The following is a 22,660-nucleotide window of genomic DNA, read 5'->3' on the forward strand; positions in this document are numbered from 1 at the left end:
CGGCTAAGTGCCAGTCGGTCTCGCGTACCGAGGACTACGAACAAACCTATTTGTTATTATGCTGTAACTTTGTTTATTTATGCTCTAAGCAATTTTTCCTTTATCTGTGCTAATAGACGTTGCTTTTTACCTTTATTTTTGATTATGTGTGCACAGGAAGTATCCTGTAAGTTTTGATTCCCTTGTGAATGTTTTAAATTTGCGAATATTTTCAGCACAAACTGCTGTATCTTTTAATTGCGTTGGCAAGTTTGATTTTTTCACAGCTTTAAGGGACCGTAGACTTGAGTATTCAATAGTATAAATTTCAGCTTTATACATCCATGCGTTCCTGAGAATAAGGGTCTTGACAAACAGACTGACAGAAAAAGAGACGGACAATGAAAGCGATCCTATAAGGGCTCCGTTTTTTTGAGGTTTGGAACCCTAAAAATATGTAAGTACTCCCTTCTTTATTCAATACTAGCTTACCGCACACGGTTTCACCAGCTTTTGGTGTAAAATTAAACAAAACTAAAATTTAATAAGTTATATATAAAGGGGACATTGTTTTATACTATATATAGTGACTAAGTGATTATGTATAGTTTAGTTTATATTGTACCTTATTTTTAATTAATATAGAAAAAGCACCCTAATATTCAATCGAAAATTTACCAATCAAAATGTTATTAGTTTTTTAGTTAGTTATCATAAGACTAATTTGTGAAAATTATATAAAAAAGCAAAACGTAGGAACCCTATACTTGTCTCGACTAAATTATGAAAAAAAAATTGAAGTCTCTCACTCGTTTTGTTGGCTCTTAAAAAAGTGTATGACTTTTCCGCCTTTCGTAAAGGTTCGTAGGGAATGGTATAACTTAAGTAGTTTATAGTTGAATATTGAAATACGAGTATAGAGTAGCTAGTGACTGATTATATTTTTATTCTTGCTGGACCAATTGGGCTACTAGACGGTACATTTTTTATCTCTGAATTGATTGATTTTTCTGAGACTAGATGGCGTGGTAGGAAATATCTGCTTGCTAATGGCTTGCTTATTTTATTTAATAATAAACTTGTCAAATTAAACATACGTGTGATGTTCTGCTCGTTTTATTCACTTCTTAGGTATATTAGTAAAACATGTGGTAAAACTTCATTCATGATTTTATAATCTTGAAAAGAGCATGAAGTGTAAACAAAACTGCAGATAAGATTCCATAACGACACAATGATTAGAGGGATGTATTGACACAAACCATTAGGAGGAGGTTAACGTGCAGCAGGAGCGTCGGGGCGAGCTGCTGGGAGCACCCCATCGTGCCGACACACACACACACGCCCGTTACACGCGCACACCACACTCGCACTTTGCGAATACACAATAGACACTATCAAAATGTTCGCAATACTACAGGCAATACGCCTGACGGGACTCGCGCCGGCTGCACGACGTGCTCTCCTCGCTCCTAGGAAGAGGAGTCATGTAAATAATCTTATCGCTTATCGTGCTTATCATAAATTGAACGCTTACCATTTTTGTAGATCGTACGGTTCAATATCATTCTTGACATACATATCACAGTTATTTGAGATTGTTATAATACTGACATTTTGTTTAGGTGCGCAATAGAAACATGTAGAACGTTGCCCAAACTTCTTTTTCATAATCACTAATCAGTGATACTGGCTAACTGGTTCATTACATAAATAAATATAAAAGATATATTTTGAGGACTTGGGCTCGTAAATAAAACTAACAAAGAATACTTCAACATTTATTATTCGAAATTGAGAATGTCAAATGTCCGCGAGCGACGCAGGGCACAGGTGCGAGCCGCGCCGCTGCGGCCCAGTGCAAAAATATATAACTGTGCCGCTTACAATGCGCAAGGAGTACTTTACAACAAATGTATATCATACACCATATAGCTATCCATAAATATCTACTTCATAGTCAACAAAAATAATAATTATAGTGAGGTGGTCGCGTCGCCCGATTCGTGCGGTCTGCTGCGTTTCGCTGCGGTTCGTCGCGGCACGGGGCGGGCGACAGCGACGGCCTACTCCGTACATCTACTCATCACACCATGATATGACATCGTATATTATACTTGTACATAGAACATACAATTATTTTTATATGAAGTACTCTCACTCTGTCTGTATGTATTGAACTAAACACAAAACGGCGACAGTGACAAGGTACAGAGATGTCTACATTATATCTACAAGGTATATAGTCTATGAAACGTCCATAATTCTAGTTAACGATAAAGTTTACAATAATAAATATATATGTTTGTGTGTGCGCTACGAGCTAGCGCCGGCCGGATGTCGCCAAGCCGCCACTAAGGACTTGTCGCAGTAAATAAATAAAACATCTAGTGGTCGAGTAACAGTAGTATTGGACAACAATCATTAGCCTACTCATTGATTAACTAAGTACGTGAGCGTCGCGTCGTAGCGGCTCGCGGCGGGCCGCGCGGGCGCCGCGCCGGCTGACGGCGACGCGCTGCTACGTACATAATATGTTACAGTCAAAACCCTTAACGAGTCAAAAACCTTATTTACCGGTAAAATTAATCAATAAGGGTTTTGACTGTTACACATACGTACACTGTTCGAAAACACTTTACATTAAACACTATACATAAAGCAACAGTCATTTTTAAATATTTTTTTACACCTAGACATCCAAATGGTAAAAAGGTATTGTTTAATACTTTCGAGTAAATATAATAATTCTAACTAATATTCGATTTTATTTATTTTTCAATAAAAAGCTCCATAAATTTAGTAGGTTAGGATAGGAATAGGTTACGAGAATAATTGTACCACTCCATATACGCGATTCCACATAAATATCGAGGGACATTCATTATTTTAATATCTAACAGGTATTTAATAAAAAAATAAATGAACAGAACAAAATATAAATAAACAAAGATATATTCACAAATATACAGACCCTGACCGACTCAGACAGCTCAGAAGTCAGAACAATTCCATTCCGTTAGTTATACGTAACACAAATCGACTACAAGAGAACCATGAAACATTAAAATTATACGTAGGTAATAATATCTAATAATAATTAATACGATTATATTTTAGAGCAATTTTTTTAGGTTTTAGTCATTTTATGGGATTCACAGAGCTTTAGGCAGGTTTGGATTATACACATTTATATTTTATACAATATAACTCCTCAGATTATATTAATGCCTCAGAGTTCACGACTCACGTCAACCTTCACAGTTAAATTTTAGAACGTATCGAACGCGGAACGATGGACAATACTTTAGTAATTTTTTTCTTAGATTTATTCAGATCTCAATGAAAAAGAAATACAATCATAGAATATTTATAGCGACCAGTTGGTTTCATTATTTTTCCTGTCGCATAGGCATGATTCTTTACTGGAATAACAAATCAAGATAAATCAGGCTATAAACATGAAAGAGTCGGGCGCTTATCGGTAGGAGGGCGCGGGCGCTCGGGGCGGGTCGCTCACGAAGGGGTTGGCGGCGCGGCCCGGCACGGCCAGGCTGTCGCCGCCGTGGCTCTGCGTGGCGCCGTAGTTGTCGTGCGCGGCCAGGTCGGCCAGGCGCGTGGAGGACAGCGCGCGCGGCAGCGGGTTGGACGGCACGCCGTGCGGGGCCAGCACGCCCGCCTCGGCCACCGCGCGCGCGTCCTCGTCGGGCGCCACGGGCGGCGCGCCGTCGTCGCCGCGGAAGTTGACGAACGCGAAGGCGGCCAGCGCCACGGCGCACAGCAGCCCGTAGCCGGCGAAGGTGCGCGTGGTGCCCCACTTGGCGACGGCCACGCCGCCCAGCACGGCGCCGCAGCCGCGCCCCAGCCCGTGGTGCAGGCCCTGCAGCACGCCCTGCGCCGACGAGCGCAGGCGCGCGGGCGAGCCGTGCGCGATGTACGAGCAGCACGCCGCCCACACGGCCGCGTGCGTCACGCCCTGCACGAACTCGAACGGCAGCACCCACCACGGGTCCGTGAGCCACGAGATGTACAGGAAGCGCACCACGTTGCCGGCCAGCCCCAGGCACAGCACCTGCGGGTCGACGACGGTCGCTCTTACTGTGTCTTCTATTGCTAAATCTATCTTAGCATATAGTATCGTAAAGCAAACTTTCATGCAATTTGGCATATCTATTAACAATATCCTGTTTGTTTCTGGAAATTAAATTTTGAAAGATCATAATAATTTATAACCTGCCTAATTATAACAATATAATATGTATGTATACTCTGAAATGTGTACACTGTACAGGAACAAATTTATTTAAATTTGAACTTATTGATTATTTGGAAACTGAATTGTAAATATTTCAATACAAATTCATACCTTCACATGCCCCATCTGAGTGATCAGTTTGAAGCTGAAGAAGTAGGCGAATATCTCGGAGATGTGGTTGATCACAGAAGCCACTCCGAACAACGTTGGCGACCCGCCGATGTCCTGCAACGGAAGAGACTCATTTATATAATATAATGTGCAAAAATGGTTATTTCCTTCATAGTTTTATTGTCGACCGAAATCCTCACTGGCAATATTTTCAAAATCAAAGTGAAATATGACCTTACAATTAGTCATGTTTCGGTCTTGTTCTACCTAACCATAAAAGATTAATCCGACGACACCCCTTAAGTACGAGTAGATACAGTATTCAAATTAATTAATTCTATTACCTGGAGATGCCAAAATAGGAACGTAAAGATGAGGCCGATACCGAAGCCCATAAACCAGGCGACAAGCAAGAAGGAAGCCGCCTTCACGTTTTGAAACTGCCGCAGGACGGTCACCCACTCGGGCATCTCGCGCGTGGTCTGGGCGAATACCTGTGAACAATTAACGTTTGATCATTTTATTCTTCATCTAATTCCTTAAGATAACATTTCCTGCAACAACTGTTCACATAACTGTTATCTTTGTGACATACACCAGTCGGGACTAAGGTAAAAGCTCCTAAAACGGCGGTAGTCAAAATCGCATCCTATTACGGTGGTATTTCTATTTTCGAGTTTTATTCCTGTTTTATTAATTTTAAGTAAACCAAAACGTAAACTATGTATTCCAAATTTATTAGTTCATGACTTAACTAACGTTTGCAAGTATAGCACATAGACAACAAAACAAGATCAATCAATCTGTGTAACGGCATCGACGTCCGAGGTGTTTCCATACAAACGCGGAACAACAAAAGTAAGTACACTAATATTTATAAACTAAGTTTTTCGTATTAATAAGCCGTTCAAGTTTGTATATGTATTGTTTATAGCATTTTCCTACTATTACACCCACTATTTAAATAGCTTGTTTCATATTTGTAAGTTATTTTTTACCCAAAAAATAAGAAATAAAATACCGCCGTAATACAATACGAATTTTATAGAATCCTAATACGGTGGTATAACTCTGAAATAGGAAAAATACTGGGCATGTTTAATTGTTTATAACTTTCAATTTATTTACTTATTGAATTAGTTCCAAGATTAGTTGAAATAATTATTAATCTGATAAATTAGAAACCATATTCTGCGGTATGTGTTCTTAATTAGAAATCCAGTTAAATATGAAAACGGTTGAGTACAAAATGTTTGTTTCTTAGAAGGGGTAAAATAGGAAGGTGTATTTTAATTTATCACAAATCAATTATTTTGTATAACTGTTGATTTGAGTTTTACACATCTGAGCCCAAAAACTGTTATCGTTTGATTAAGCATTTACATTCTCTTGTTCATCGAATTTTTGATGGGTCAGAATTATTAAAAACACGAGTAGTTTTCCTATTACGGTGGTAGATATTTCCAGGTAACTCTGTATTAGGTTATATGATCTCCTATTACGGCCTTATTCATAGAACATAAAATTACCAGATTTAGGGTTGCGTAAATAAATAAGAAGTTTTGTGTCTTTTTTTGTGTATTCTTATTTGATTGGAATGGGTGTTTTTTGATACAGCCAAAAGCATAAGTGAAACACATTAAAAGTGAATCAACGCAATCAAACCAATGGTCAATGAATGAAAAACTTACAATTTACTTTACTAACACATTTATATTATTTAATAAATATTATTTGTACGGAACTTCAATGAATATAATTTCTGACCCTCCGTATTAGGAGCCGTCTACCGCAGTAATAGGCTCTGATCAAAATCATACCTCCGTATTAGGGAAAATCGACCTGACTATTTAAATATTTTTTTAAAATAAGAAATATCATGTAAATAAACAAAGACTCAACAGCAATACAAAATGTAAGTTCCACTTTTAACGGTAAAGTGGTTTGGCACCTTTAGAAAGACTTACAAATGCTTATTTTTGTTACTTACTTTCAAATGTTGTGAAATACCTCCGTATTAGGTGCTTTTACATTAGTCGACCGAATATGTCAGTGTTTATGACATATTCGGATAGATCATTCTATTGTATTTATTTCGAATATTGGGGTTCGCAAAATAATAATAATGTGAAGCTACTTTCCCAAGACGAGCTCGACTACCTTCGCGTGTTGCAGCGGCGGCTGTTTGGTCGGCGGCGCACTGGTGTCGAGGCCGGGCAGCTGCAGCTGCGCCGCCAGCTGCTCTTGCAGCCGCTCCTCCTGCGTGGGCTCCACCGACGCCGGCTCGGCGGGCGTCTCGATGCTTATCGCCTCGTACTTAAACTTTATCTGTAAAATGCGTTCGACGCTCTCAGTTCACTAATAAAACAACTCGATACGAATAATATTGCTAAGAGTCGGGCAATTCACCTGCGTGGCAGTGATGAGAGCGGCACCCATGAGCACCGAGAATGTCGCAAAGCAGATGGTGTAGTTCTTCTCGTAGCGCTGCGGGCCCCCACAGGGGTGCGAGCTGAACGCCGTGCTGTGGTCGAGAGCGATGCCCACGAAGAACATGGCCAGCCCCCAGCCCAGCGAGCCGAACATGCGCTGGTGTCCGTACCTTAGCGACAATAATTGATGTCGTTAGTGAACATGTTCTGTTATAGTAACTAATCATTCTACGTTCATTTTGTTAATTAATAATAATTATTGTATGCTATGTAGTTATAGTAAAAACATGAATATTCTATTATTTTGATCTTAATATCTCTATAATTATGTACTTACCATGTTTTTATGCAATAAATGATTTATTTATTTATATTTAGTACAATTATTATGTTATATTATAAATTATAATATATCTCTTCTTTTGATGTTAGAATGTTTAAAAAATGTCGATTACCTATCGGCATCCTCGCCGAGAAGAGTGATGACGGCAGAGTCAGCCAAAGTGATGGCAGGGGCGCTGAAGAACTCGCCGATCACGACGAGCAGCAGCAGCAAGAAGAATGTCTTTTGTATATTCGGAGTCGTGTAGACGATGAAGGAATGCAGCGGAGTGACCCATTTGGAATTAGTGTCAGGGTTGTAGTTTTCGGCGTCGGACACGGGCAAGGGCGAGCCCTCGCGCCCCGCCGCCGGGCCGTGGAAGGAGCGCGAGTAGGTCATCTCGTCCTCGTCGTAGCTCGGCGCCACCAGCACGTACGCGGTGCTGTTGACGGGCTGCACGCACGCCACCGCGCTCGGCTGCACCCAGCTCAGCGGAAGCGTGAATATGATCCAGGCCCCAAGCGAGGCCAGCAACAGAGTTCGGCCTTTCTGCCAGCGGTCGGCGAGCCCGCCCCAGAAGGGCGCCGAGAGGAACTCCACGAACGGCCTCGTCCCGATGAGGAGTCCACACTGGCCCGCGTTCATGCCCATCTGCTTGAAGTACACGCCCATGAGCGGAAACAGGGAGCCGAAGGCGGAGTAAAAGAAGAAGTAGAACGTCTTGACGGTGAGCAGCTCGGGGTCCACGGTGCCCGCGCCGCACATCATCTCCAGCAGGTCGCTGCGCCCGCGGACCTTGTGCGTGGCATCCTTGGGGGCGGGATACCTTTGACGACATTGTTAATCATTAAATAAGTATAATATTTTATTCATTAACAGCTATAGCGTGGCTTCGCACGCTTTGTAGAAAACTTAATAAATTATATACTAAAACTTTCCTCAAAAATTACTCTACCAATTACAAAAAAAAAAAACACACCAAACTCCATTTGCATGTAATATGCCGATTTGACAGCGACAACCACTTTGTTTTATACCTAGGTTTATTTTGTATGAAGTGATATACCTATAAAATAATGTCTTATCTGTTTGGTATCGAGTGTTTGTATTAATATATTATTAATTAAAACATATTTATAGCTTAATTGTAATTTAGGCAAAATAAACAAAATAAGAAGTTGAATGAATATAATTAAATTATAATTGTTAGCTCTTAATATTTAATATAGTCGAGGTCGTTTTCCAATTTATTCAAGTGGCTACTATAAGGACTCATTCCATATTATTTGATAAATATGTTATTAGGTACTTACTTATTTTGTATTCACAAAAGCAATTCAATACAATACTCATTACCTATAGGAAAACTTGGAAAGTTCTTATTCTATATCAGTTTGATTTCACTATTTCATGTTGATCTAGCGTTGTTATCTCAATTACAGAAACGGTAAGGCACAAATTATTGGTTTATCGTTACATAAAATGGCTACCTCTTTTACATATTATTATAGCCCTGCTTCGAAAGAACAATTGAAAACGATGACGTAAGATAAGATAAGAGAAACTTAGCAGGTATCGAACGATACATGTTATTTTTACCGTACAATTACCACGGGTATGAATTTTTGTAAAATTCGTGTTCCGATTTTGTATTTACTGATGTAATATTCATCTTTAAAAGAATAATCATTAGATATTTTGGAACGATTCGTGAATGTTCGGTCCCACGCAAGAGGTACAGGCAGGGGATAGGGAGTCGGTCGGGCGACGCGAGAGGCGCACCTGGAGGTGTCCACTTCGCCGAACTCCTCGGGGTTGACGATGGGGCGCGCGGCCCCTGCGCCCAGCGGCGCTGCGCCCTGCTGCTCCATGCTGCACCGCACGACTGCCGCCCGCCGCCGCCGGGCCGCCGCCGCGCGTCGATAGCGCCGCGCCGGCGCGCTGCCGCTGCGCGCGCCGCCCTCGCCCTGACGTCACCGCTCCCGGACTATTGAGACGTTGTACAACGTTTCTGAACGTTTCGATAACGGGGTATATCAAAGATTGTATTCGATCGATTCAGGGCATGAAATATGATCCGGAGTGGAAATTCAAAAGTGACCGTACAGAACGTAACCGTTAACCGTAACCGTTGTTCTCCGTATACTTTAATTGTTTAAAATAGAAAATCTTAATGTTTTCTAATTTCTCGAGTAAATTTTGTTTCTATAGTTGGTTGTGAATAAGTGCAAAAGTTATATCAGTGCTAAGACAAATTAATCCGTGATAAAAGTGGTAATTAATAAAATAGTAACTTACGTAAGTCACAAACTATCAACACACAAGCAGAACACTTAACTTTGTGCAATATAACAATATCTTTAACTCGTTTCTTGGTGCTGTGTAAGCAATATAAACGGATATTTATTATTTATGATCTTTAACTGTGAATTCACAAGTGTTTTACATCATTTACAAATAACTGTGAATAATTTTTTACCGGAATAAAAAACAAGTTAACACGAGGGTAACACGAAAACATTACGTCGTTGCTATGAACTATTTTTATTAAAGACTATATCGAACAACTACAATATAAATTTCAACATTAGCAGTACCAGTGTCCGTAGCTGTGTCGTACGACGCCCATACTCGAAGAATCGATAGATGCCGGTTCAAATCATCACAGAACATTAATATACAGGGTGTAAGGGAGACCTGGTCACATCACTTCAGTGTGGATAGGTGACATCCTCACATGAAATTTGGTATGGTTTTTTTTTCTTAACTCTAAATATTTAAAAAAATACGACTATTTTAATTTTAACTTTACAATTTTAGTCATATTTTTTTAAAACACTTCTGTACTCGATTGTACTTCACCGATTTTGATGATTTTTTTTAAATTTTGTTGCTTAATCAATGTACTTGCAGATTAAAACGAATGTACTAGTATTCCCTAGTAAATTACCTGATATTTTAATACTTGAATTTAAAAAATAATAAAAAAATACTTGCAATTTTAGTAAAATGCCATTTTTTTCAAAAAAAGACCCACACAACTGCATGTTTTTTTAATCTTATCTAATTCCTCATCATTTTTACTTTAAAATACCATTTATTTCATAATTGTAACTGTTACAACTTGAAAATTACGATTGCTCAAAGTTAACCCTTTGTACACTAATCTTGTCAAATACATCTTTATTTTTCAGTACAACGAAGTAATATGGAAATAAAACTGACAGTTAATTTAAAAGCAAGATAATTTATTTTAAAAATTGTTCAAAATGGTCACCGTTTTCCCTTATACAATAAAATAAGCGTCTCTTTACTTCCCTTTCTAAATCGGTTGTACCCGCCAACATAGCCCTAACTTCACTAGCCGCTTCGAGTATTCTCTCGCGTAATTGTTCCACATTTTGAATTTCGACACTATAAACGTAGTTTTTCATTGTGCCCCACACAAAAAAGTCCATCGGTGTCATGTCGGGTGATCTTGGGGGCCACTGGATATGTCCATATCGCCCAATCCATCGCCTCGGGAAGTGAGTATTTAAATACTCGCGCACGGAAAGAGTGGCATGTGGCGGAGCTCCGTCGTGCATAAAAAACATGCCTTGTAAGTACAACAATGGCACTTCGTTCAGGTAGCCCAGTAAATGATTTTGTAAAAAGTTCAAATATCTTTCGCCGTTAAGCGTGCCTTCCAGGAAGTGAGGGCCAACTAAACAGTTTCCTATTACCCCTGCCCACACATTTAAGTGAAACCTGTGTTGAGATGACTCAACTCTGATCGCTTTCGGGTTCTGCTCAGACCACACGTGGGCATTGTGATAATTGAACACACCATCTCTCGTAAACATCGATTCGTCTGTCCAAAGTATCCTCTTTAGAAAGAGGGGATTGTTTAATGCACGCTCCATTAAAACGTTTGCAAATTGATATCTTGAAGATAAGTCCTGCGGAATTAATCCTTGTACTGGCTGATAATGATAAGGATGCAATTGGTGCGTTTTGAATACTTTCCATACTGTCCAATGGCTGATGCCAAGAATCCGTGCCGCTCTCCTCGTGCTTATGTTTGGGTTTTGATTCACTAGATCCAGAATCCTTTCTTCCATACGTGGCGAAATCCGTACTCCAGGATGATCCAAATTCATATTTCTGAAAAGTGTTCCATCCCGAAATTTTCGGTCTACAGACTGGATCATGCGCGCGGAAGGTAAACGACGATTCGGGTAGAGTCGCTGATATTCACGACGCGCAGCTCTCGCCGAACAATTACAGTAGCCGTATAATAAATGCATGTCTGCCATCTCGGTCAAATTAAACGGATTAGCCATTTCCTCACACAGAACAACTCAAAACAGAAAAAATAACAATCAAGTACGAGTAACTGATACTGAAACAAACTGTGAGCGTCGAATGCAAAGAAACAACTATCGTGCGTAGTAGAGACTAACAATGAATCGCTGGAATGCGTGGCCCGCTTCCCCCCGCATTCCCTTAGCTCGCCCGGCAAAGGACAAGTAAGAGAGAGACAGACTTATCAATCCAGGTAGAAATTCCCATGCGTACTGCTACATCCCCCGTTTAAACAATAACAATGCAGGGTCGTGTAACAGGTTAAGAAAGTTCCTTAGAAAAAAAGTAGTTACTTTTGTGCAGTCACAATTTTAAAACTATAACACTTACAATTATGAAATAAATGGTATTTTAAAGTAAAAATGATGAGGAATTAGATAAGATTAAAAAAACATGCAGTTGTATGGGTCTTTTTTTGAAAAAAATTGCATTTTACTAAAATTGCAAGTATTTTTTTATTATGTTTTAAATTCAAGTATTAAAATATCAGGTAATTTACTAGGGAATACTAGTACATTCGTTTTAATCTGCAAGTACATTGATTAAGCAACAAAATTTAAAAAAAATCATCAAAATCGGTGAAGTACAATCGAGTACAGAAGTGTTTTAAAAAAATATGACTAAAATTGTAAAGTTAAAATTAAAATAGTCGTATTTTTTTAAATATTTAGAGTTAAGAAAAAAAAACCATACCAAATTTCATGTGAGGATGTCACCTATCCACACTGAAGTGATGTGACCAGGTCTCCCTTACACCCTGTATATTTTGTTTTTTTTTTTTTTTTTTTTTATTGGGATTTTTTTTGCATTTATAAATAGTACTGATATACTAAGGAACTATTAAGAAAGGAAAAAAAAAAAGAGACCTGGACATTTATAATAACAGGAAAATAAGATTAACTTACACACTATGTCGAATGTTTGTAGTGGATGTCGAAACCTTATCAAAGGTACTCATTTCCTAAGATGCTCTCTATGTTCTTTAGCATATGATTTACAGTGCGCTGGAACCAACGATAAGAGATTTTATGCCATGCTACCTGAAAAGAAATCTTCTTGGAAATGTCCAGCTTGTCTTAGCCAGCGACCCAAGCTGGATAACACCAATACGCCAATTCGAAGCTGCACTAAACCTTGCGAGGACCTTGGTTCAACAGCGGAACAAGTCGATAATGTCACCCATAGAATAAAAATAAGTGCTCCTAAACGGTCAGGCACCATTGCTTGCAATGACTCACCTGTAACTGAGGCCAGTTTGCGTGAGATTTTGCATACATTTAAGATTGACATCGTCGATGAAATACAAAACGCCGTTGCTAAAGCAGTAAGTGACAAATTAAGTGGCATTACGAAACAAATATCAGACTTTCACGACTCTTTAACCTTCTTAAATGACCAATATGAGGCACTTAAAAACAAACTACAAGAACATGATACTGTTGTTGATAAGTTAACAAAGGAAAATACTACTTTATTGAGCACTGTAAGAGATCTTTCTAGTCGACTAGCCTATGCTGAACAGCATCAACGGGATAGCAATGTAGAGATTAATGGCTTACCTGAAAATCGCAGTGAAAACTTAATTAATTGTCTTACTAATCTTGCAAAAGTAGTAAATGCAGATATCATAGACGGTGACATAATGCATGTAACTCGTGTGGCTAAAATCAATATAGATGATAGTCGACCCCGTGCTGTTGTTGCTAAATTACGAAGTCCTCGCCATCGAGATATTTTGCTGGCAGCGGTACAAAAATTCAACAAATGTAACCCAGAAGATAAATTAAGCACACACAACTTGGGAATTGGTGGAATTAAAAAACCAGTTTATGTTTCAGAACATTTAACCCCAGCCAACAAAATTCTCCATGCATCTGCTAGAATAAAAGCAAAAGAAGTGAGATATCAATTTGTTTGGGTTCGGAACGGCAAAATATATGTGCGTAAAAACGAAACTAGTCAAGCATTACAAATCCGATGTTTAGACAGCATAAAACTGATGACATAGTCTCTCTTTCTTTATCCCCAGTGAATGTTGCGGTTCTTATTTAAATTTACAATTATGATTACCCTATATTATCAGAATGTTAGAGGATTGAGAACTAAAACTAACGACCTATATAAAAATATTCTGTTAAACTCATACGATGTTATTGTTTTAAGTGAAACGTGGCTTAATTGTGGCATTTCTAGCAGTGAGATATTCGATTCCCGGTATGTTGTTTATCGTAGAGACCGTATTTGTAACAAAAAAACTAAGTTGGATGGAGGTGGCGTCCTAATAGCAGTAGCTCGGAAAATACAATCTTCCAGATTATTTAAATACGAAAGTGAATATGAGGATCTTTGGGTGAATATTACTTGTGTTATTAACGGTGTGACAAAAAACATACCTATTTGTGCTATTTATCTTCCGCCTCCAACCAACTACAATGCCCTTGACAAATTTATTTATAATGCTAATAATGTACTAGAACATATGGAAAATGTAATAATACTAGGTGATTTTAACCTAGGTAATATAGAATGGGCCTATGGTCAAGGCGGTACTTGTGGAATGGTTCCTGTTGCATGTCACGGTCGTGTGGAGTGTGCTTTGGTCGATTTTATCAACTTAAATAACCTTGAGCAAATAAACAATATTACAAATCATAATGGAAAAATATTAGATTTAGCCCTAACTAATGTTCCTCGTTTTAAGATATCTACTGCGATTGATATATTGACCAAACCTGATCCCCATCATCCGTGTTTATTTCTGAGTCTGGTATCTGAAGCACCTTCCACACTAAGATGTGATGACTACGTTAGCTATAACTTTTTTAAAGCCGATTATGATTGTATTGTGCGGGAATTGGAGAATATTGATTGGTGCTCCAAATTCGCTAAATTCGTTGATATTAATGATAAGTTAGGGGCATTTTACGACATTATGCGAAGTGTAATTGATAACCATGTGCCTAAGAGTAAAATGAAGAAAAGTAAATACCCTCCCTGGTTTACGTCCGCCCTAATTCACGTTATCAAAGATAAGGAAAAAATGAGACTCAAGTATAAGAAATATAAAAATCCCCGCGATTTGTTAGAATTTAGTATATTACGTGAACGTTCCCATAAATTAATTGCACAGTGTCATCAAAATTATAAGTTAAAGATCGAAAATGCAATCTCGAAGGATAGTAAAGCTTTCTGGAAGTTTATAAATAGTAAACGGAACAATCCGACATCTTCCATACCTTCTGTTGTGTGCCTAAATGACAAAATCGCGACTAACGGCCCTGATATAGCTAATCTTTTTGCATTGCATTTTTCTTCTATATATTCTGAACCCTTATCAAATATTTGTGTTCAGAATAGAGAAGCCGCTTGGGATTCTTGTGCAAAGGTTATTGTATCAAAAAAAGAGGTTCTTCTCAAGTTGAAACAACTTGATATAAATAAGGGTGCTGGTCCAGATCAAATTCCTCCTGTATTTCTTAAACGCGCCGCTGTCGCAATTGCCTCCCCTCTCGCTATAATTATTAATGAGTCACTTAAACAAGGTATATTTCCTGAATATTGGAAAACCTCTATAATTGTGCCCGTACACAAGAAAGGCGACCTAGGTGCAGTCAGTAATTACAGGCCCATAACTATCTTATCTTCTTTAACAAAGGTGTTTGAATCGTTGATTTGTCCAGTTTTGACTCGATATTTAGATAAATTTATAACTCCACATCAACATGGCTTTAGGAAGGGTCACTCAGTGCAAACTAACCTTGTTAAGTTTTTGTCTGACCTGACGCATGTGATGGACATCGGTAACCAAATGGACGTAGTCTACACAGACTTCAGTAGCGCATTTGACAAGGTGGATCATCTGACTTTAATCACAAAATTAAAAAACTATGGTATATCGGGTCCTATTTTACAATGGATTGCATCTTACTTGTATAAAAGGAATCAAGAAGTTGTTGTAAAAGGTTTCAGATCTAAAGTGTTTACTGCTACATCTGGTGTTCCCCAGGGATCTCATCTGGGTCCACTTCTGTTCGTTGCTTACATCAATGACATCTGTGACTCTATCAAACACTGCAGTTATGCACTTTTCGCTGATGACCTAAAAATTTACAAAACTGTAAACAGCTTGGCGGATGTAGCTGCTATCCAGAATGATTTAGACAATATAGGTCAGTGGTGTAAAAATAATAATATGATAATTAACTCTAATAAGTGTTCATTCATTCGATTTACAAGGAAAAAAGTACCATTTAATTCGACTTACAGTATCGACAATGTTCCTCTTCTTCACCAGCATGAAATTGTCGACCTGGGTGTAACTTTGGATAGTAAACTCAAACTTACATCTCATCTTGATATAATAATTAAGAAAGCTGCAAGGATGACTGGGTTTATTAAAAGAAATGCTACATCCTTTAAAGCATCAACAAAAATTGCCTTATATAATGCACTCGTACGGAGTCACCTCGAGTTTGCATGTGTTGTGTGGAATCCCCATCACGCCGTGCACTCGCAGCGCATAGAATCCATACAGCGATCGTTCACTAGGCATTTGGCTTTTACCTCCCCAGGTATCTCACATCGTTGTCCGTATGCTGAGCGCTTACATTACTTCAAAATGAAGACGTTAAGAGATCGCCGTAAATTACACGACTTGGTATTTCTTTTTAACTGTGTAAATGGTTTAACTACCTGTGAGGATATTGTTTCTGGTATCACTTTTCGAATCCCGTCTAATTTACCCAGAAAACCGATTAGTAATCTCTTTGATTTACCAGTGAGCCGAACTAATTTAGTACGTCAAGCACCATTGCCTCGAATGTGTGCAGCATATAACCAATTTGTCACTTCTATACCGGACCTTGATATATTCTTTGGATCTCTTGCACAATACAAACATAAAATTATTAATTGCTTGATTAATAATAATTTGTAAAACGATTAATAATAATTTTATAAATACTTAATTATAGATAACACTAATAAAAAATAAATATTTATATTGTAATGTAATTAATTATCTGTTATGTTCATAAATAATTCTATTTAATTTATAAATGCTGTGTACACCTTTTATTGATAAGTACATAATATTAATTAATTAATAATGTTAATTATATCAATGTCAAATGTATTTATTGTTGGTGTGCCTAATTAAAATAAATAAATAAATAAATAAATAAAAAGTGGAAAATGAGACTCTTTCACATTGAGTACTAAAAATAACTGAAGGTCAAAAATATAAAATATTTCCAAAAAATTAATTATTCCGCTATAACTATTATCATTGCCTAAAACAAAACACATTACCTATACTGCAGATCCTGTGAAACTAGAATGAATTTAATTGTTGGGTTATATTATATTCAAAGTATAACACTGATTTAAAAAAGAAGTGTTTCCTTCTCAACACTTCTCAATTTGACTGTAATTTTTTTTTGGCGCTTGTTACCTCGGCCGCGGAAGTCGGAACTATGTCTGGATGCACCGATTCTGATAATTATTTTTTTAACCAATGCATTTTGTGAGAACATTTACTAAGTATATGAATTTAAATACAATTTGAATATACCTAGTATATTTTTAATACGCAATCAGAAAATAAGATTTAAATGAACAATCCCCCGACTTTTTGGAAAAGCTTATATTGTGACGCGAGAATTTTTGGTTGAAAATTAGGTTGCTTTTTGATATTAAGAAAAAATATGTATTTGAAATAAAAAATACAGTGTATTTGGGACACTAAGATAAGTTTTCACCAAATTTCGTAGTTTTAAAAAAATAAAAACAAAAAATCAAAAACTTGGTTCTTTGAAATTTTCACCAACATTTTGAGGTAATGTGTGTGTGTGTAAATAATGTGAAAACTTTTTATTACTTACCTACAACTTTGCCATTTAACTTTTCGCCATAGGACTTTGTAGTTTTGCCGGAAATCGAGATAAACCATTTTTTACTCTTAAAATCTCCCCCCTGCACTTCCCGAACTCGGATCGACAGTATTTTATTTTTCCTTTCATTTTTATCATATTCCCCTCTTTTTGGTTTCATCCTACAGTTATTTTTTTTGGTTTCAAAAATTATCGACTTTGGTCTATTTATATTATTGATTAGATTTCAAAATTCGAGATCAGTGATAGTGATACTTTATTTAGTGATACTTTATTTCGTTCAGTCGAATTTTCAAATTCCTGCGCAAATTCCAGTCCAGTTTAACCGGCTTTGATTCAAAGAGACATTGCGTTTTTTATAAGTTTCAGCAAGTTTTCAGCGTGTTTCAGCTGCGATTTGTTTTTCTACCAGAAAGAGAACGAATCAAAGATAATCAAAGGAGTTTTTACATTTGAAGGGCCATAGGGAAAAACTGGCTAAGTCCATTTTTTCTAAAATTGATTTTTTGTTGTCTATGGCCACAAAAATACGCTGTTCATCATACGACTATCTTACACAGGGGTAAAACTCGTTGAGTCAAAAGTTTTTTTTGCTGAATTTCTATATTACTAGGGAAAAACCGGGTAAGTGACCACTACTTCCCAACAAAACCGCAACCAAGTGTCAGAATGAAGTTGACAATCGACAATCGACATTTCTTTTTCGCGGTCTGTGTTGATTTCTACTGCTTGAAATCGTCATTTAATTGCTTTTTAATAAACAAAATGAGTGAAGACGATAAGTATTATAATAAAATGCTTAACAAGCTGATAATTATTTTTTATTTAACTACTTCATAGTTCTCAAAAATGGGAAAAACAGGCTAAGTCCTGGACTTAGCCTTTTCTTCCCTTTGGCCCTTCATTTGGGTTTTAGATACATGAAGCATGGAGCTTAGGTAAAGTAAAAATTTTATATGAAATAAAACATATCGAGGTTTACCGTCAGTAAATACTTATATTGGCATATTTAAATACATTCTTAGTGCAACTTTAAAATAACAATACTATTCAACACTTAATTATAAGATTCATTAATAAAATCTATTGAGAACAATATAAATATTCCTTGTAGAATGTATCCGATGTTATCGACTAGGTGGAGCGGAATTTTAAACATTACATATTAAAAAATAAATGTGGCGTTTCAGAAAAATGCAAGATTGTTGTGTATGTTAAAAATCCCTCGAAAAATTCTAGAATATTAAATCAAAGAATTATTAAAATATAAAAACTTAATAACTAACTATATTACGCGAGGTGCTCTTAATGACCGTCAGCGATGAACTGATTTAATATAATATAAAGTGTAAAATATTGGAAATAATTTGGGTTACGAAATATGCAAGCAAAGCGCCTTATTGCACTTTGTACGTACTTGCTCGTACATTCGAAAAATGTCGAAAACACAAATTCCATTTCTCTGAAACGCCACAATATCCTGGATCTCAAAATACCAAGTTACGCCACACCCCTGTATACCTCTTCGAGAACGGCTAAACGCTCGTAACGACGAGGTTATCTTCGTCTAAAACAAGCGCATCTACTATAACTGCGATCGTCGGCTGTCTGAAGACAGGACATACTATTATTTTAATCATAGGTTATTCAGTCCAAATTACTGCGGAAACTGTATAATAAATGTAGAAAGAACGTCCACGGTAAACTACGATAGTTATCTGGGCGTCGGCGTGGTGTGTCGAGCGAGTCGCAAGCTGGCATTGTGCATGGAGCAGCGGCGTGCGCTGGGCCGGCGGCTCGAGCGCGCCGAGCGGCCCGAGCGGGCGGAGCGGGCCGAGCGGCGCGACGGCGAGCGCTGCTCCTCGCTCTCCGCGCCGCCGGCTGACTCGGGCGAGGGGCGCGCGCTGGGCGGTCGCGGTGCGGGCGGCGGCAGCAGCGGCCCGCGCACGGGCTTCTCTGACAGGTCGAAGCGGAGCACGAAGCGCAGCTCGGCCCAGTAGCTGGCGGCGAAGGACGCGGCGGGGTCGCGCGGCCGCCGCCACGCCGCCCACGCCAGGTCGCAGCACGACACGACCACGCCGAGCGCGCATCCCACCACCAGCACCAGGAACAGCCCCAGGAAGTTGCGCATCGTCATCTCGTCGTTCGACGGGTCCGCGTTCGGCTGCGCATTTCGTCAAGTTTATTAATTATTTTTTGTACCCCTACCGTACATCGTTTCGTAGCCCACTACATAGTATAAAACAAAGTCGCTTTCTCTGTCCCTATGTCCCTATTTCCCTATTCCCTTTGTACGCTTAAATCTTTAAAACTACGCAACGGATTTTGATGCAGTTTTTTTTAATACATAGAGTGATTCAAGAGGAAGGTTTTAGTATATAATTTATTAGGTTTTAGACAAAGCGGGCGAAGCCGCGGGCGGTAAGCTAGTTAGTATATAAAAATGATCTTCACAACAAAAGCTTGTGCATTTATTTCGGAATGGATCTAATTTTTTCATTGCATTTATCGATTTCTTTCGCAAAAAAATAAATAAAAAATATTAGTGTTGTGCGATGAAGACACTTCTATTCTCTCTTCTTACCCATCGTCAGGACATAAGGAAATACAGTAGGTACTTAATTCACGTATTTTCTGATTTTCACGTAATATGTTTTAGAATATACAGGGTGTAATCGTTCAGTGTGCACAGGCGATTTTTCCATAAGTATTACAGAGATATCGAAAGTACTTAACCTAATGAGTAAAATGGCCGTAATAAATTTTTAAAAATAAATCGAGAAATATCAAAAAAATATCTTTAAACCCTCCCATACATTAAGTATGAAATATGAATATCCCATATACATTTCATACAGGGTGGTCCATACGTCCCTTGAAAGGTAAAACAATAATAAAAAAAAAACTAATGACATTATGAAAAAGGTTTTTATTTTTTCATAATCCTAATAAAACGGGAATTATTTTTTGAAAATTACATCATATAAATGTGATCCGTTACGATCGCAGCACTCCTGTAAGCGACGTTTAAAATTATCCATCTTTGCGCAGCAAGTAAAGCTCTGTAATGTTTGCCATTTCTCTTTGGATTTTTTTCCTTCAGGGTGTCAATTGACAGCGGGTTGGTTTCTTACACTTTAGTCTTAAGATAAGCCCATAAGAAAAAGTCCATTGGGGTCAGATCTGGACTACGTGGTGGCCAAGGAATATCTCCTCTTCGCTAGAGATCACTTTACTAGGGAAAAGTTGACGGACGACCGGCATAGCAACGTTAGAGGCATGTGCGGTTGCTCCATCTTGTTGAAATTAGGTCTGCGTATTGAAGCCTGGAAAATTCTGCAATTCTGGTGCAAAAAAGTTCTCGGTCAATGCACTGGAACGCTTACGAGTAGATTGGGTGGGATTTTCACGAATTGAGTGTTTCACTTCATCGATGTTTTCTTCCGTCTGTGATGACCTGACCGTTGTTTATCCAACGTCGAACCACTCTCTTCGAACTTAATAACCCAGTTCTTAATCGTTTGAACACTTGGATTGTCTTAATAGTTAAATTAATTATATTCATTTATTTACTTATTATTAAGGCCGTGTACGCGGTCCGTGCGCTGTTTGGCTCAAATATGTGATTTTTCAAACCAGATTGTCCATCAACCACTTATATTACAAACATATGAATTTCTAATAATTTTAGGAAATTTTATTGTCTATATACTTAGTTAGTTAAGAGTTTTTTTCAATTAATACAGTATTTGTGAATACCATCAAGATAACTGAGCCGATGATTACTTGATTTCACTTTTAGTGTCAATTTCGAAGCTAAAAATATCTGAAATTGCTGACAGATCTAACACACATTTTTTTAACTAACTGCAAAAATCCTTATTAAAATAGTTAGTTAAAATTTTTTTTTTAATTTGGACTCCTAACTTACGAAATTAAAATCCGAACAATGTGAATTTTTTTAGAAATTATAGTCGACAAAATGATTATTTTCACCAAGATATTTGACTTAGTTGAATATTCAACTAAGTCAAATATCTAAAATAAAATTAAAAAATTAAAAAATTAAAAATTAAAAAAATAAAATAAAATAAAATTCTTAATCGTTTGAACACTTGGATTGTCTTAATAGTTAAATTAATTATATTCATTTATTTACTTATTATTAAGGCCGTGTACGCGGTCCGTGCGCTGTTTGGCTCAAATATGTGATTTTTCAAACCAGATTGTCCATCAACCACTTATATTACAAACATATGAATTTCTAATAATTTTAGGAAATTTTATTGTCTATATAGTTAGTTAAGAGTTTTTTTCAATTAATACAGTATTTGTGAATACCATCAAGATAACTGAGCCGATGATTACTTGATTTCACTTTTAGTGTCAATTTCGAAGCTAAAAATATCTGAAATTGCTGACAGATCTAACACACATTTTTTTAACTAACTGCAAAAATCCTTATTAAAATAGTTAGTTAAAATTTTTTTTTTAATTTGGACTCCTAACTTACGAAATTAAAATCCGAACAATGTGAATTTTTTTAGAAATTATAGTCGACAAAATGATTATTTTCACCAAGATATTTGACTTAGTTGAATATTCAACTAAGTCAAATATCTAAAATAAAATTAAAAAATTAAAAAATTAAAAATTAAAAAAATAAAATAAAATAAAATTCTTAATCGTTTGAACACTTGGATTGTCTTAATAGTTAAATTAATTATATTCATTTATTTACTTATTATTAAGGCCGTGTACGCGGTCCGTGCGCTGTTTGGCTCAAATATGTGATTTTTCAAACCAGATTGTCCATCAACCACTTATATTACAAACATATGAATTTCTAATAATTTTAGGAAATTTTATTGTCTATATAGTTAGTTAAGAGTTTTTTTCAATTAATACAGTATTTGTGAATACCATCAAGATAACTGAGCCGATGATTACTTGATTTCACTTTTAGTGTCAATTTCGAAGCTAAAAATATCTGAAATTGCTGACAGATCTAACACACATTTTTTTAACTAACTGCAAAAATCCTTATTAAAATAGTTAGTTAAATTTTTTTTTTTAATTTGGACTCCTAACTTACGAAATTAAAATCCGAACAATGTGAATTTTTTTAGAAATTATAGTCGACAAAATGATTATTTTCACCAAGATATTTGACTTAGTTGAATATAATTTATACATATTGCAATAAAAGAACGTATTACTTATAAGAAAAAATTTAAAAAATCAACTAAGGTACCCACAGAACTATATCGAGATAGAAGGAAAGAGTGTATGTACCTCGCGTGGCGAAAAGACGATTAATCAT

General features: G+C 37.1%; 2 protein-coding genes across 2 annotated transcripts in view; both read right to left on the reverse strand.

Moving 5' to 3' along the window:
* Window positions 1-1,747: 1,747 nt before the first annotated feature.
* Window positions 1,748-9,188, reverse strand: LOC123696622 (major facilitator superfamily domain-containing protein 6-A). The gene is made up of 7 exons (XM_045642938.1): window positions 8,882-9,188; window positions 7,233-7,925; window positions 6,755-6,947; window positions 6,506-6,673; window positions 4,690-4,839; window positions 4,346-4,459; window positions 1,748-4,051 (listed from the first exon to the last, which is right to left on the reverse strand). Exons 1-7 carry the CDS (start codon window positions 8,968-8,970, stop codon window positions 3,458-3,460), a joined length of 2,001 nt encoding a protein of 666 aa, XP_045498894.1. The 5' UTR covers window positions 8,971-9,188; the 3' UTR covers window positions 1,748-3,457.
* Window positions 9,189-18,314: 9,126 nt separating this feature from the next.
* Window positions 18,315-22,660, reverse strand: part of LOC123697076 (glutamate receptor ionotropic, kainate 2-like) — a 29,660-nt gene continuing 25,314 nt past the window's right edge. The window contains exon 16 of the mRNA XM_045643492.1: window positions 18,315-19,501. Within this exon, the coding sequence (XP_045499448.1) occupies window positions 19,052-19,501 (450 nt within the window). The 3' untranslated portion in view covers window positions 18,315-19,051. The remainder of the gene's footprint in view (window positions 19,502-22,660) is intronic.

This window comes from Colias croceus, chromosome 13 (genome assembly GCF_905220415.1).
Source record: "Colias croceus chromosome 13, ilColCroc2.1".
In the NCBI taxonomy this organism is placed as follows: domain Eukaryota; kingdom Metazoa; phylum Arthropoda; class Insecta; order Lepidoptera; family Pieridae; genus Colias; species Colias croceus.

Bases quoted from the DNA above. Each gene is read 5' to 3' on its own strand.
- LOC123696622 (XM_045642938.1), bottom strand. From the start codon at position 8,970: ATGGAGCAGCAGGGCGCAGCGCCGCTGGGCGCAGGGGCCGCGCGCCCC. The intron at 4,840-6,505 runs GTAGTCGAGCTC...AATTGTTCACAG, and splicing joins CGCCGCTGCAACACGCGAAG to GTATTCGCCCAGACCACGCG. The intron at 4,460-4,689 runs GTAATAGAATTA...CTTCCGTTGCAG, and splicing joins TCCTATTTTGGCATCTCCAG to GACATCGGCGGGTCGCCAAC.